The sequence below is a fragment of the Indicator indicator genome, chromosome 16, assembly GCF_027791375.1.
Source record: "Indicator indicator isolate 239-I01 chromosome 16, UM_Iind_1.1, whole genome shotgun sequence".
NCBI classification, from domain to species: domain Eukaryota; kingdom Metazoa; phylum Chordata; class Aves; order Piciformes; family Indicatoridae; genus Indicator; species Indicator indicator.
The window spans coordinates 17,626,659-17,643,965 of NC_072025.1; the positions used below are offsets into that span (position 1 = coordinate 17,626,659).

The following is a 17,307-nucleotide window of genomic DNA, read 5'->3' on the forward strand; positions in this document are numbered from 1 at the left end:
TGTGGGTACTTTTCTGAGAGTAACTCAGAATATCCTGATGTTCCATAGAATGGATGACAGTGCCTTCAAAGAGGGTAAGAAGAGTGCTCTGAATCCTGGGCTCTCTCAAAACATGCTTCTGGTCTCTGTTACTTAGCAAGTCTGGATGGTTTTACACAGTATTGTCCTGGTCCTTTGCTCAGGTGACAGGTGCAGAGCAGTTCTGTCAGGCACAGCTGCACAGCAGACCTCAATCAAGAATCAGGGAATTGTTTGGATTGGAAAAGACCTAAGATCATCGAGTCCAACCACCAACCCAGCTCAACCATGGCCACTAAACCATGTCCTGAAGTGCCATGGCTACATGTTTTTTTAACTGCTCCAGGGATGGTGCCTCTAGATACTCAAAGTAATCACTAAGAGGCTGCCTTTCACAATGCCTCATTCATGTTCTTGACATTAATTCATTCTTCCAAACACAGCAGGTGTTGGTGGCAGGTAGCCCTTGCATGATCGTTGTCCTTTCTGCATGCTTAGGGCTCATTCTCATGTCCTTCCAAGAAGGTATTGCCCTTCTCTTGATGAAGTCAAGATCCTTGTTCTTACCAAGGAATGTCAAGGGAGAAGCTTTAAGATCCTCCTGTACTGTGTATGCAAAGAACAGTAACACACAATGAATGAGAAACCACTTCAGAATAGAAAAACTGTGCACAAAACCCTACCACCAGCAAAGCCTTGAGAGAGCTTTTAGCAGCTGAAAAATATGTGCATGTTCTTCTCCTAATTGTAAGAAATAATGGTACAGGAAATGGATTCTGCACAAATATAGTTCCAAAAGTACAGGTTATTTTAAAAAAATAAAAGTAATTGCGTACTTCATTACCAGAAATTTAGAACAGGCTGAATCCTCTTCTGTTACAGCCTGACCCAGCCCTGCTCAATAATGAAAAGAGTTTACATAAGCAGGGAAGGTAGATTTGCCTTTCAGATAAAGTGTAACTTTATCATTGAAAAGTACTGCTCATGACATTTCTGTGTTGCAGAAGTACAGATGACAGCCACTGGCATGAGCAGATGGGAAGCTGAAAGCTAGAGCCTTAGCCACCTTAATTTTGCAGTCTGCAATGAAAGCAACCATGAATTATCAGCTGTGTTCTGGGCTGTAATCATAGTAGTGGAAGCTGCTAGGATAACAATTCTGATGGAATATGAAGCTCCTTTAGCTATTGAAAGCATGTTTGGATGATGCTGTAGATACTCTGGACAAAGCACAGTGTGCTTCAGTAAAAACAAAATGCAATTTCATTTGCCTTGTCAGGGATGTTTATTTCTAGCTGCATGGCTTTTGTTTCTTGCATGGGAAAGACCAGCAGAGCACAGAGGCTGAATAGGTGCTTGTCCTGCAGCTGACTCCACACAGAGCATGCTTTGAACACAGTCTTCCTGGACACAGACTGCTGCCTGAACAGAGATAGCTGCAAGGTCAGAGACAAGCATGAAAGCTATCTCCCTTTCAAATGAAAGCTTTTATATGTAGGACAAGGAAATGTATAGTGATGTTTGGTGCAGTGCTGGATGTACTGAATGACTTGTGCACTTACCAAAGGGAATTGGATTACTTTGGAGATCCACATCTGAACATAGCACCAGATGCTAAAAGTCGTCAAAGCCAGCTCACTTTGACGAGAGAGAAAGCTGAAGAAAATATTTCCCAGTAAAAATTCAGTGAAAACACTTTATGCTGCAAGTTTAGCATTCCAGAACTGAATCTTTAGGCTTTATTTTTTCCCATACATGATCCAGTAATAACAGAAGTTGCCAGAAACATATTTTAGTAAAACCTCATTAGTCAGGGCAATCTGCTGTAGCCTAGCAGTGTAAGGACAGGACAGTTAATGAGGAGTCACTGGGAAAATGTGCTCCGTAGTGACTCACTGGCCAGGTCTGTGGAAGGAACTTTAGTCAAATTGACTAAAGCCCCGTGTCAGTTACTGTACCCTTAGCAAGCTCCATGAATAGCTACGGGCTGCCTGCTTCCTGTTTCTCAGGCGCTCTGGCAGCAAGTCTGAAACGTTGTAAAATGATAACCTCAGTTCGGGGGTTGCAGACCAGGCTGGGTGTTTATCAGCATGCTGAAATCTTGGATCCCACATCCTCCTCTGCTGTTTCTCATGCTATGTGTGCACTTTGGCAAGCTGCTGCTTCATGTGGCGTGTCTCCCTGGCACTCACAAGCTGCTTAGCCCTTCGGTGCCTTATCATTTCAAGAGACAGTCCAGGCTTCGGAAAGCCTCCCGAGCCCACGCCTCTGCCTGCTGACTTGCTTTTGGTTTGCATGTGCACGCCGTGCCCCGAAGGGCAGTGGGCTCCTGGTTCCTTACAGGGCTCTATCCAGTCACAGAACCACGGCTGAAGTGTTCACTCCATGGAATGAACTCCTCTGCTCTGAATCTGTGCTCCCTTCAGCGCTTCCAGGTGAATGTTACAGCCCTCTGCTCGCTGGGCAGCCTGACCACAAGTAACATCTACCAGTGGCACTTACTGTGCTGCTTCCTTGAATTCCCAGATTTAAACAGCTTAGAGTCCAGATCCAGAAAGCAAAAGAGAAGATGGTGCTATTTATAGTAACAAACGCAAAACCTTCCATGAGGTTAAAAAAAAAAAAGGCTGAAATAAAGCTATGTGTAGTTACCTGTATGATTTAGTTTGCTTTGAGTAACAGAAGTCTGTACAAAGAAAAAGACATAGTGTTAATTTCTTGTGGTACTGAGCTGTTCTAGAGGGTAACATTTACTTTCAGAAGGCATCTCCAAAACCCTAGCGTTGCTGGGATCCTAGTTAAAAGCAGAAGACTTAGTGCAAGGGGTCCAGTTCCCGTCACATAGATTAGCGAACGCAGACTTGTCATCCTGCTTTTAAAAAAACAAGAAATCACATCGTTGATGTTGCCGGAGCTTCTCTTAAATAAAAGCTACCCGACAATGTCCGCCCTTCATTCCACGGCCTGGGCCGAGCCCTGCAGGGGCCACGCCCGGTGCGGCCGCAGCGCAGCGGCTCGGGGCCGGGCGGGAGCTTCCTGAAGCGGCCCCATTGTGCTCCGCGGGAGAGCGTCATACGGCGGGGTGCGACACCGCGGGGAAGGAGCAGGAGGGAGCTCGCCATCATCTCCTCACTCCGGCTTGCTCCCGGTGCTCGGGCTTGCTCCGGGCAGCAGTACCATTGCGCCTGGAGTACCCAGTGCCGGCTCAGAAGGCAGCTGCTGCCCCCACCGCAGTCCAGTCCCTGCCCCTCGTGATGCGCAGCCCGCTCCACAGCGCCTGCCGCTGCCCTTTCGACCTTTCCAGCTCCTCCTCCTTCCCCCAGCGCCGAGCCGCCGCTGCCCCCGCCTCTTAAGGCGGTCGGGGCCGTTTCTAGCGGCGGAAAGGTTTGGGAGAAGATGGCGGCGGCTGCGGGTTGGGCCTTGCTGGGCCTAGCGCTATGGCTGTGCGCGGCAGCTGGGGCTGGCGAGCCGGAGGGGAAGCGGCGAGCGGGGCCGGCCAAGAAGAAGGACATTCGGGACTACAACGACGCGGACATGGCTCGGCTGCTGGAGCAGTGGGAGGTGCGGACAGGGACCGGTGATCCGCGGTGGGGCTGCACCTCCCGGGGCCCGCGAGGGGACTTCATGGTGCTGGCGCGGGGAGCGGGGGCGGCGGCGGCGGCGGCCGCGCTGCCGGATCAGGCCAGCCCTGCCGGTTGCCCGCGATCGGGCGGACGCTCTGCCCAGCCCCCCCGCGCCTCCGCTTGGAGGTTTGGCACCTGCGGTCTGGCCGTTGTTGCCCCAGGCCTAGCAGGGGCGCTGGCCTGGGGCGGGCGGCAGGGCTCCCCGAAGCTTGGTGGTGGGTGCAGGTTTCCTTCCTCTGAGGCTCCGGGTGCCTGGGGTTGGGGAGGTTACAACATCGGGGTGAGCAGGCACAGAAGGGGCTCCTGGGGGGAACTGCCCTTATACCAAGGGCCTACATTTTGTCCCCTTGCCTCCTCCTAGTTCCTCAGCCCCGAACATGTGCTGTTGTTGCAGGCCAGCAGCCTGGTTTGCCTTGAATATCGCTTTTTGGGGGTATTATGTGATGTCTGTGACCAAAGCACAGAGCAGGAGAAATACTCACTTGATGTTTACAGAGTAGCTATGTAGTTGGGTTTTTTTTGGTTCGGTATTTCCTTCCTTGCCATTCCTCATGCTAGTGACTTGTAATTCTCTCTTGTCCCCCCTCAGCCTGCTGCCTTAACTTTCTTTGACAGTTCCTCATCAGTCTTTTCTCTATGTGCTTGTCATGCCAGTGTTCAGTTCTTTTCACTATTTTTGTCTTCCATCATCTCATAAATGCCAGAAAATTCATCAGTGTCTTTTGTTCTTTCCCGTGAGGGCTGTTCTCCAGAATGTTTTGCACAAAAGAAATGGAGACAATATTAGAGTGAAAATCCTCTAACACCAGCTACAGCTGTGAGTCAAGGTGGAGAAGCAGGGTTTGTCCATGTAATATACGTAAGGTAACTTCCTTTAAAAGTCAGGCTGTCTCTTGGACCTGCCTGGCAGGGTGTGCCCTTGTGCATCCCATGACTGACTATGTATCTCCCTGTAGGAAGGCAGATTCTTAGAAAATTGAGTTAAAATTTCAAAATCACATAAAAATACCAAGTTTGCCTCTCTGTTAGTGGTGTTAGCCAAGGACCAGGTAGTCCCAGCTGCTGAAAAATAAAGGCTTAAATGATAATACTGGCCAACTTCAACCAAATTTGGCATTATAGGAAAAATCTTAAAAGGTATTTCTGAGTTCAGATTGGCTGCTTGGATGAGAGGGACGCTGAGGCTCAGGTTGTCCTGAGACCTTGGCTGTGTATTGTTCCAGCCATGTGGCAGGCAAGGTCTGGTGGCTGCTGAAGGCTTTTCCTGTAGCTGGAGCAGGTCTCTGATCCAGTTCCCCATGTGCTGCACAGATGCCTGCAGCCATGTTGGCTGCAGATGTGGCTGAGCAGGTGGGGAGCTGGCTGCTGGGGTTGGCATTGCACAGACTGCCAGATCCCAAGAAGAAAAGAGGGAGTGAGGAAGGGGCTCAACAATCAATGGCTGTTTGGTGTTGAAGCTGGTCAGCTGCATGGCATTTGGCCTGATGGTGATCAGGACACATAGAACATGAAAGACTCGGGGTTGGTGGCTGGAGGATAGAAAAGAGGAAAGGGCATGAGTGGACCTAATGGGGTGGGATGAGAAACAAAGAGACTGTTGTGAATTGGATAGAAGCAGGAATTCTGCTTGGCAGTGAGGGGCACAGGCACAGATCTGTACAGAGCCAAGGGCTGTTTTGTGCAGCTGAGAGAGATGACTCCTAATATTTTTTGTTTCCCTGGTAGTTAGTCTAAAAGCGTTGGAGATGGTGGTTGTGCCATCCTTGTGCTCATCCAGAAGCCTGGCGAGGCTGAGGCTGTGGTTCCACCTCTGTTCAGGCTCTTGTGTTGCCCCATGCACTGAGCTGGTGCAGCCATGTGCACAATTGCCTTGTGAACTGGGAGGGTGATCTAGTGGAAAAGGAGCAGAAGAGGGAAAAGAGGCAGAGGTTGTAGCAGCTCAGCTTCAGCTTCTTGCACAGCTAGAGCCTGAGGGAAGCCACCCAGGGATTTCCCTCACAGAAAGGGACTCTCCAGCAGCCTTGATTCCAGACAAGCTGGAAATGGAACTGAAAATCTGGTCCAGAGGTGTTTCTGTTACTGAAAGGTCATCTTCTTTTAATAGGTCATTGATGTTAGGAGCTCAGGGTTTCTCAGGCTTGGTTCTGAGCTAAGATTATTGAATAAGCTGAGGAATTAGATGACACATGTTGCTGATATTTTAAAACGAAAAATCCCAGGAATTGATGAGAAATGCATGACAATCAGAGCTGAAGGGAGGAGAAAGAGAAGAAATATGCAGTTATTGCTGCATCTGTGGATTGCTTTCCCTCAAAAGCCTCGTGTTAGTGTTTGAATGAGTGCTAGGCAGTTAAAAGCAAAGCTTGTGCTTGCAGTCTTTTGCAGAACTGCAGGGTAGTTTGTACAGGATGGAATTTTCAATGGCATGCAAACTACCTCAGGCTTGCCAAATTGAGACTGAGAGGTAGTTAATAAGAAGGGATAAAATCTAAGGCTTCTTCAACTTTTATTCTGTCATAACTGAATTTTAAACTCCTATCAGAAAGATAGGAAACAATGTAGCTGGGATGGGAGAAGAAGAAAGGTCACCTGTGTGAACCCTTAGCCTTTAAAGGCTGTGGGACACTGCCTTCAGTGGAGTGTTTTAAGGGTGGTGGTGGTGTGTGCTGTACATCAGAGATAAGAGGGCAGTGCATGCCCAGAGCCACACAACTGCCACTGCTGACCTCCGAGGCTTCTGAAGGGAGTGTTTGTACGTGTTGCTACAGTTGATGCTCCTAAGGCATTGATGCATATTTGCACTATGTGTTTGAAGTCAAAACAATACCTAAAATATCTGCCTCAGTTGCTGCTGCTTTACAGGTGCTTGGGTGCATGCCAGGGAAAGGCTTTGGGGGGTTTATCTTTTCCTTTTTAATTCTGTTACACAAATACTGTTTAAGAAATCAAGTTCCAGCTCAATGTAAGTTGTCACTGCATTCACTCTTCTCTGCTGGGAGCTGTTTTAAGGGGCAGCAGATGAATTCTACCTTTCCAAATATTTAAATGCCTCCTCAGATGCATCAGGAGGGGGTTTTGTCTGTTCCCTAACAGCCATTTCCTCTTGGCGATTATGTTGTTACGATGCGAGCTGCTCTTCATCTCTGCATCAGAAAAGCCATGAAACCCTTAATAAGACTTCTCCTGTGGTATGAGCATCTAAACTCTGAATTCTTGCCTATTTATTTATTTGTCTAAAGACACACAGTAAGGGAAATTAAGTCCCCCACGTGATTCCATGATTCCCAGAAGAGAGTTTTGACCTCTGGAAGCAATATGTAGATGGGTGACTTGGTTTATATCTGTGTGTATGAGGCTTTGTTGTGCATCTTCCTCAGTCCATCTTATATGCTTAATAAATTTCTGTGCAACTGTGAAGGAAAAAAAAGTGTTGTTTATAAATTACTGAGGTGTACTGAATCAGCCTTGAGTCTGAACTATTCCTCACTACATGGTAAAGTGAGATCCTGCCTGTTGGCACTGATGTGTGCATCGTTTTGTAGGGAGGGAGGGGCATCTTCAAACAGAACTCTTTTTCTTTTGAGTTAATCTCCATCATTAAACTACACAATGCTTTTGCTTTATCAGTGCAGAATTATTCTCTAAGCAGTGGGGAGTTTCAAAAAAGGACACTTTGTGAAACAGTTGAGTTTAAAGCCTCCTTTTCCTTTTCAAAACAGAAGGATGATGACATTGAAGAGGGTGATCTTCCCGAACACAAGAGGCCTTCAGCACCAATAGATTTCTCAAAAATTGATCCAGGCAAGCCTGAAAGTATCCTGAAGCTGACAAAAAAGGGGAAGACCTTGATGATGTTTGTCACAGTGTCAGGAAATCCCACAGAAAAGGAGACTGAAGAGATTACCAGCCTGTGGCAGGGCAGTCTCTTCAATGCCAACTATGATGTGCAAAGGTAAGTTGCTGTGTGCAGGGATCCAGTTCTTGATTTTACTGAACCTGTTCATGCTGTGCCCTTCTGCACCTCCATCTCCATCACCATTTCCTTGTTTCTATGACAGTTTGTTCTGTCACACTACAAGCACTGGAGTGCTGCTTACATCTCCTCAGCATTTGTGCCATGAAGCCTTGCTCTGTTTGCCTCATCACGCTGCAGCTATTGATCAGGTTTAGCTGCAGCAGTTTGCCTGTATGTGCTTGATGGAAAGCATTGCACTTGGCAGACTTGTTGCCACAAAAGGCTTTTTGTTCCCCTGGCTTGGAAATGTGATTTTTCTTTCAGAGAGGGAGGGTCATTGTGAAGCAGCAGAATATTTTGCTCTTGTATTGAAGCTGGGAAGGGCTGCAGTGTGTGAAGCCAATTTAATGCCCATGAGTGGATTTTTAAATTGTGCCACATGAGTTCTTCATTTTCCCCATATTCTTCCTCCTGCTTGGTTATTTGTAAACTTCATACATTTTATTCTTGCATTCCTAGAAAACTGTTCTCTTGTTGCCATTGCCAGGCAACAACAGCAAGACCAGCTCCTGACTCTTGATCCCCCAGCTCTGGTGGTGCTCTGCATTAAGCAAAGTGTTGTAGTGCTTGAAAGGCACAGAGCTAACTGGGAAAATCTCTCTGTCCTTTAGGTTTATTGTTGGCTCCAATAGAGCCATCTTTATGCTGCGTGATGGTGGCTATGCCTGGGAGATCAAAGACTTCTTGATCAGTCAGGAAAGGTGTGCAGATGTTACTCTGGAAGGTCAGGTTTATCCTGGAAAAGGAGCAGAAGAAAGTGAGAAAGGCAAAAACAAAACCAAGCCTGAAAAAGCAAAGAAGAAAAAAGATGCAGACAAGAAATCCAATAGCATCCAAGAGGACAACAGGGCCACCAAACAGAGAGAGGATCTATGATGGAGGCATGACCCAGACTGAATGCTGCTCTGCTGCTCCTGGAAGGGAAACTCATTTTCCATACAATTCCTGGCTTTACTTGGAGGGAAGGAAGGAAGCAGAGATTCCTGAGGTTAAAAGACTGGTGTGTTGAAATTTACCAGGTTACTTATTAACATTGGCCATTTGTTTAGTTACAGGAAAGGTAATGTTTAATAGCAGCAACTGACTGCTTTAGTTTTTTTTGTTTGTTTGTTTGTTTGTTTGGGTTTTTTTATGCCTTTGTTGTTTAAAATTAATATAGAAATGTGTGTGTCTAACATCACAACGTGGAAAAGAAGAAATGCAATCTCAGAATACACAACCTTCATCTGCAGGAGCTGTGCAGGTTGGTCACTGATTTACAGCTGCTGTTAGCCAGCAGAGTATAGTGCTAAAGGATTCTCTGGGTGGCCACTTTGCTGGGCTCACTTGGCAAAAGTGCCTGAAATGGCCAAGAACAGTGGCAAAAGATACCTGAGGTGATGGTCTTTAGGACTTGTCTGGTTAGCCTGCGTATTTTTTGAGAACAAACCCCATTCTGTGTGCCCCCAGGAATCTATGGAAGTATTTAGAGGTATGGTAGAAGCTAGGCAGATACTTGGCTAATGCACTCCAAAATCCTTGCAGGAAGGAGGTTCTGGGCCCCTCAGAAGTGAAGCCAGGATGTTAACAAATTACATAGTACCCACAGAAGCTGTGTGGGGGTGATGGGAAGAGTAGACTGATGCCATTCAGGTTGCTACTGCTGCCAAAGAGTGAAAGCAGGTGTTAGGTGTGCCCCATTGCCTAGACTGAGTTAGAAGCAAGCTTTCACTGTCACATTAATTTGTTTTCCTGGTTTATGTCTTTAAATGGTTGAGAGAGTACTGCTTACAGTACAGAGTGGAACTCAGACATAGCCCTTACTGAGGGTTAATAAGCAGTTTGTTAGGGGTTTGGGTACAGGTTCCTGACTGCCATGTTGGATGGTGAATGAAATATGATGTATGGGAGCAAACACCATTTCTTCTTGAGAGACTTGGGGTAACTGGGGAGGCTTTGTTACTGTTCAGTTACATGCATTGCTCAGAACTGTTTTCTTTCTGCCTTGCTCTCTGAGGAGTAAATGCACCTCATCTGTATGGTCCACACCATTTTCCAGAGGAGGAGAGCAGTGTTAACTTTTCATTTGATACTACTAAGATGTTATTTTGAGTCTTTCAGGTGCTAAATTCCAAGTGTTTTGGATAAAAGGTCCTAACAGAACCATAATGGTTGGTCTTGGGGAAATACTTCAGTGTCAAAAGTGGGAAACTGTGGCTTTGAGTGCTCCTTCTAAAATAAAAGCTGTCACTAAACTTACTGCCTCACTGAGTAGTAAAATTACAGTTAGATATGCAGCTTTCTGAGGACTGAATGATGTTGATGAAGGTTCCAGGTGATCACTTCTGGTTGATTTTAATTATATTTGTATGAATGCTCCACTGTTAATCCGAATGTGCAGTGGGGTTGAAGGGTCTGTGTAGGTGTTTGGATATTGCATTGCATGGAGGAGAGATGTGCAACCCATTTCTTGTTCGTAACTCATGCAGCATTTTGTGAGGTGTTCTGAGTTTGCACCTCTTGCTAAAAGGTGTGGCTTCTTACCTCAAGAGATAACAGAGGTCAGGCAAAGCTGTAAAAATGAGAACTCTTGATGAGGGGTTTTCTTCTTACAACTTAGAGCTGTGCTGTGACAGTTGAGGTCATGGGAGTGCAGTTTCTGTACTGCTCTAATGTTATCAGACTTAAACACGATTTCTTTTTGATCCAGTTGGGTTCTTCCTGAGCTAAAATTAATTAAGCAATGAAAAGCAGCATCCAAATAATACAGAAGTAAATTAGCCCAGGAGGAGAAACAATTAGTATGCTACAGCCGAGCTGTTGAGAACAGGTACTGGAGTTAGTCAGAAATCTATACCGGCAGTAGGCTGGGTCTGTTCCTTGTTAGGGCACAGGGAGGAGAGCAGCCTTGTTGCACTTCAGCCAGACAACTGACCAGGCTTTTGTTTGGTTGTTTGGAGCCATTAAGTTGCCTTTGCCAAACAGAGACGCCTTTTGTGCCACAGAATGTATCTACATTTTGAAGTGTTTGGCCTTGATTGTTTGTTGGAGAATTTGTTAGGTTTCTAGTAGTAAGTAATGACCCAAGGGTTACTTTTTGACACAATTAGTGGTTTGTTTTTTTTTTTGTTTTGTTTTGTCTTCCCTTTTTCTTCTCTCTTTTCCATGCTTTGCAGTCACCAGATGATTAAATGTTTAGTAAGTAGAATGAGGCAGTCTAGCAGGAACTTCATCACCAGCCAGTCTTCAGCTGCTCTCACAGCTCATAACTACTGCAAAATGACTTCTGCTGCCTTTTAAGGCTCTAAGCCTTTGAGACCCTTGCAGTGCTAGTTATGCAGAGGCATAACTGAGTTATCTGAACTTTGGAGTTCTGAAAAGGCCTGAACACTTTATCTAGTAAAAAAAAAAAGTCTTCATAAAGTTTCATAAGGCCATTAATATTCTAGAGGTACCCAGCAAATGCTGGGCTCTGCTTTTCAGATGGTGTGGATTGGGGTCTCATCAGATTTCAAATACAAGATCTTTTTGTTCTAAATCCAGGTTAGGTATAACCTTTAAAACTTCATTTCAGGAGGCAGGGTGATGATTGTAGCTCTTGTCAGTACTACACAGAGGTACATGGAAAATAATCTGTTTTCAGGACAGCTAAATGTGCTGCTGCCTTTCTCTACTCAGCTCAGTGCTTTCTCTGTCCTAGTGCCATAACTAAGTTTTCTAAGGTTTATAACCCAGCTGTCCTCAGAAGAAACACTTTGTCAGTGATACTGCACACAATGTGATTGCACTTTGTGAGACATTTCCAATGGACAATCAACTTTTTATGTAATAAAAGCCTGTAACAAGCTTCCTGGTGGATTTTGCTGTTTGCTTTTAAAGAGATTCCTGATGTGTGCTGTGTGCTTTATCTGTTTTGCTGGAAAACCCCACCATGTCAGTGACTAGGTAGAAGACTACCTGAGGGCTTGGCTTCCTCAAAGCAAAATATTCAACATGTAAATTACCAAGACCAAGGCCTAGAAAAGGCAGAAGCACCACGTGCAGTAAGTAAGTGTTGCCAGTTGAGTTTATAACACAATCATCCTCATCAACTACTACCTCCTATTAATTGGAGCTGCCAGCAATCTCCATAACTATTTAACAAGCTGAGAACTGCAGGTGTCATTGTTACTACTTTGCTGAGCTTTGACATGTGATGGTGCCATCAAGTCTCCTGTGGTACCACAACTCTTGCCAGTCTGCTGCTGCAGTCTCTCTGTTGCCATCATTTGCTGGCTGGGAAGGTTGTGGTTCCCATTTCTCTTGCAGCTTCTCTTTCAGCTTGTCTCTGTTGCTTGTCTCAGCTTGGCTTTGTTGCTGCACTTGTTACTCAGTGAAGTACACGTTGCTAAAATTCCTTCTTGAAGTCTGTTTGGATGCACTGCAAACTGCAGCAGGACTTCTGGTCTTTACTGGAGTGGTCAAAGCATTGCTCTGAGCAGCCAGGTCAGCCTTGGCTCCAAAACCACTTCAAATTCCTGTCACTGTTTCTGAACTCTTTCCATTTTCTTGTGAAAAGGAAATCATAAATTAAAATCTGGTTTTGCTAAGATAGGGAACAGCCTACTTCTGTCTGATATTTGGCCACTGCTCTCATGAGGTTTGCAGTGAGGTTTGGCAACCGTTGCCAGGCTTTATCCGTGGTTATTTTCTGTTCAAGGAGGAAGAGAGTTTGTCTTTTCCAGAGGTTGTCTTTCACTGCACTGGATGTTTATAGAAGCTGCTAGAGCCCCTGCCCAAGTCAGAGGTGTGGCAATGCCTGTTTTTACAAATACCTGTGCTACTGGTGCTCTCATGTTTGTGATTCTACCCATTCCCGTCCCATGTGTCTGTGCATGTGCTTTCATCTGGGCATTCTTACTGGAGGATAAAAAGCTGTTGCTGTTTTCAGTCTCTCATACTGTGCCATTTTAGCAGGGAAAAAAATCCACTGAATTCAGATAATACTCGATTGCCAGAAGGTTAGAACTGTTTGGATTCATGAAGGAGAATTCTTTGGTGGAGGTTTTTCTCCTCCACCTGAGAAGTGGGGTGGTGTGAGGGGTGCTGGACACCTGGAGCAGAAGAGATCTGTGCAGTATTGTGTCTGATCAGTGTTTGAAAAGCTGATGTGACATCACCATCCAGCCTTTATCCAAAGACAAGTGGCAAATGCTTGCTTGCTTTCCTGTGCAGTGCCACTGAACACACCAGTACTGTCACTGGTGACACTGGTGGCAGCTGGGGTTCAGTTTTCAATGGCACTGTAGCACTGGCTTTCTGTAATACAGAAAGTGGATCAGTTAATTACCATGGAACAGTGAGAATACAGAAATTAGCCACAAACTTTGGGCTATTTTTGATTTTTTTCAGTGCTGTAATTCACCCCAGGAGGATATCTGCAGGTACCCTGGTTCTAGAAGAGCAGCACAGAGGTGCCCTGTGGCAGAGTTTCTAGCATTGAGGTGACTCAGTGCTCACTGAGGCTGTAATAATCCTACTGGTGCCATCCATGGCCTGAACATGGAACAGAGTGGAGAAAGAATGTACTATTTCTTTGGCATTCTTCAGAAACATTTTTTCTCTCTTATTCTGCAATTACTGTGCCTCTGTTGAAGTTGGACGAAAAAAATAGGTTTTTTTTCAGAGGATAGGGACTAGAATGCTGTACACCACGAGTGTTTAAACCAAACCCTTTTTTTTTTTTTTTTTTTGTTAAATCATTTGTAATTTAGTGGCACCTCCCAAAGAGCTGTGGGCCCATCTTGACTGCCTACAACAACTGCTGCTCTGAACGGTAATTTTCAGTGGTGTCTGACAACAGCCTGGGCTCTATCTTGGTGATGTGCCTACTAATCCCCTGGGAACCACCAAACAGAACATTGAGCACTCATGAAATAATTAATATTTAAATGGGCTCAGGATGAGAAAAATCAGCTTTGGATTTGTAACAGGGAAGACCTAGCTGAAACGATGACCCAGTGACATAGCAGCAGTGGCTGAACACTGCTGATGGGCTGCAGGAGAGCAGAAATAAAAGGTCAGCTGCATTCATTTCCTGAGGTGGTGTTATCAACTGGCAGACCCTTGGGGCTTAGGTGAGGCATCTCTACTTTCAGAAACATTATCCTGTACCACTCACTGAACACACCACAGATGATGAGATGAGGTTACCACTGTGCTGGGGATGACAGCAGGATTTCACTTTACACCCTCTGCCAAAGGAGAAGAGATGTACTTTCTTCAGAACAATTTCCCTTAAATCCTGACACTGCTTCCTTATCACAGGCCCCTTCCACTCGTGACTGCTGAGATACTCCAGCTGACACTCAGTCAGAAACTGCAAGTTGTTCCATTTGCAAAGTAGGGGAGCTCTGCCCTGGGCTTTGCCCTGAAGATTGCACAGTGAGCGTGCATGCTGGACTCAGCTCTATGGTTAAAGGATCCCTGCAGGGAGGAGCTCTCAAAGATGTGTTATGTGAAGGAGGTGTGCAAGAGGAAGGAAGGGTGGAGCTGCAGTGGTAGTTTCTACACATCCTGGTTGGAAAGGAGTTGGTGTGGCTAAAGAGCCACTGAGCCAGCTGCTGCAACTAAAAAAGCCTGGACACGTTCACAGCACTTCAGCTTCTGGTGGATGTGATGGACAGGCTGCAGACCCCTGCAGGTCTGAAGATCTGCAGGGGTTACTCTTACCATCCAGTGAAGCTGTGCGGAGCAAAGAGGGCAGCATCCCTTCCTCTGGCAGCTGTGAGCAGGCGCTGGAACGACTCGGGTGCTTGCTGTTCAGCAGAGGCCACTCAGCTGGGACTATCGTTATGATGGGATAAGAAGGCTTTGATATAAGAGCCAAACCCTCCCGTTCTTTCTGGGTTTGTGATCCAACCCATACCCTCTTTTTGCAGCCATCCGCACGCAGCGGTGAAATCCGGAGCCCTCCCGTCCGCGGCGGCACCATCCCCGGAGGGGAGAGGGGCGCTGCGCCAGGCTGGCCACCAGGGGGCGTGCACGGAGCGGCAACGGCAGCTCCTGTGGCGCGGGGCGGGCGCAGCGCCCGGCGGGCCCTGCCCGGACTCTGGGGCTCCCCTGGGTGACGGCGCCTGTGAAATACATCTCCGGCTTCACACAGTGTGACAGCGCCAAGCGCCTATGCCTGGTCACCTCTGCTAACCAAGTAACCCTACTGAGGAGAATACACTGCGCGTAGTTCTTGTATTCGTGGACAGAACGTGTCTAGGCTGTATAGACACAGAATCCCTTCGGCTGCAAAAGCCCTTTCAGATCATCCAGTCCAGCCCTTCTCTAGCCCTGCCAAGGTTGCTGCTAAACCATGGCCCTCAGCACCACGTCTAAATTAAGTCGTATTTTTAGGACTAATGCACTCACCTGTCTCTGCTTATGATTCTGCATGCACCTCTGCACACACACAAGCATGGAATGCACTGGCTTGGAAGGGACCTCTAAAGGTCATCTAGTCCAAGCCCCTGCAGTCAACAGGGACATCCATGACTAGATTAGGTTGCTCAGAGACCCATCAAGCCTGACCTTGCATGTCTCCAGGGATGGAGCCTCTGACACCTCCCTGGGCAACCTGTTCCACCACCCTCATCGTAAAGACCTTCCTAATGTTCAATCTACATCAGCGCTGCTCCAGTTTAAAACCATTGCCTCTCGTTCTATTGTTCCACGCCTTACATGCTCAAATCCACACAGCTGATACACACAAATATACGCACAGGCAATGACAGAAATATCCTCACAGGTGCACCCACTCCCTCATACACAGACATACACAGGCAACCCAAATACCCCCATACCCCCTGCTTCTGTATATACACAAGTACACACTCACCCACCCATCTATCTATCTATCTGTATATCTCCCTATATCTATATATATATGCACCCATATATATATATATCCCATATATATATATCCCATATATATATATCCCCATATATATATATACACACACACACACCCATATATGTATGTATACATATATGTACACCCACCCATATATATATATATATATATATACACACACACACACCCATATATGTATGTATACATATATGTACACCCACCCATATATATATATATATATATATATATATACACACACACACACACACACACATAAGCACCCTCCCCTTTCCTATATACACACAAATAAATGTCCCTCATCCCCCCATATGCTGTCCTGGGGTTTGTGTGTGTGTGCCCTCAGCAGACGCAGGTTCGTTGCTACAGAGAGACACTGAAGAGGCAAAGATAAAATAAGAAATGTGCATTGACTATTTATTTTGATAATCACTGTGTACTCCAAACAACTACAGGTTATTTCAGTTGTAAGCCACAGTCTGTTGGAACCAACATCCCAAGAGCTCTTGTCGTGATGAACCGGACAGTCAATGCCTCACCGTGGTCGGTGGGCACACAGATTCCAAGTGCAAAGCAGATTATCAGAAAGGACACATTGCCAACCTCCTCAACAACCTGGGCAATGCCAAACTGCAGGAAAAATGTCTGCAAGAGTTGTCTTAGTGCCACTGTAATAAATTAATAGAAAATATATATTTTTTTCTTTTTTTTCTTTTTTTTTTTTTTTGTTCCATTGGAAGGAAATGTACAACTCTCTAATCCGAAAGAGGACCAGCTGTTTCGGCAGCAGGGAGAGCCAGCAGCCAGATAAGGGCAGACCCAAACATCCAAACAACCACACAGACAGACAGACAAAGGGTACTCAGTAACACCCTGCTCTGCCCAGGGCAAGTATGGACACGTGCAGTGACCAAACCCTACACAGAGCTCACACTGCAGGGACCATGCAGGATGTACAGAGGTCAAAATGTGCACAGACAGCTTCTACAACAGTCAAAGACCAGAAAGTAATCACTTGGCACAAAACTATTGGCTGACCAGCACTAGTGGCAGGCTTGGTTCTGCCTGCAGAGCAGCACCCTGACTGACTTCACCTCACAAAGGCTAAAAGCAGCCTTTTGGCCCTCACAGCCGTGGCTGCCCCAGCAGGCAGCTGCGGTGCTCTGTTAGCCCTCAGGCTCTGCTAGCCCTCAGACTGCAGGAATCCTGCACTTTGCAGGCACAGCATGAGACCCACCCTAGCTCCAAAAGAGGCCCCATGTGACAAGCTTTGCATGATAGAACAAGCTGCTTAAAATTTTCTTCTCCTAATAAGATGAGATTTTTTAGGAAAGAACAAATAAAACGTTTTTCCTAGAGCCAAGTCTTATGATTTCACCCTGAGAATTCCCAAAATAATAAAGCCAGAGGCTACCCTTCAGCACAAAAACTACAGGCTCAGAGAAGCTAAACAAACCAGTCTAGGGGATAGACCCACCTGGCATGATCCTCCTGGGCATGTACCTGCTCACAGAGAGCAGGAGAAGGTAACTCACTGGTGGCCCATGGAGCAGAGCATCACAGAGGGCAACCCCTCTCTGGGGGTCATACAAAGCCAAACCCCAAACCAGGTACATTCTGAGCCCAGCTTTCCTGCCCACTGCTTGTTAAGTGCTGATGAAAGACGTTTTCTGCTTTGCTCCATTTCCTGGACCAGAGTCAGTGGGACACCTGTCAGTGTGTTCCCCTGACATGGGCACAGTGACACTCACAGAGCTACCTCAGGACAGTGC

General features: G+C 46.4%; 1 protein-coding gene across 1 annotated transcript; it reads left to right on the plus strand.

Annotated features, from left to right (window-relative positions):
- The first annotated feature begins 3,414 nt into the window (after positions 1-3,414).
- MESD (mesoderm development LRP chaperone) lies at positions 3,415-8,735 on the plus strand. Its single transcript, XM_054387955.1, is given in 4 exon segments — positions 3,415-3,579; positions 7,361-7,593; positions 8,268-8,506; positions 8,509-8,735. Coding segments are annotated over 4 exon segments (672 nt in total). The 3' UTR covers positions 8,544-8,735.
- Positions 8,736-17,307: the final 8,572 nt, after the last annotated feature.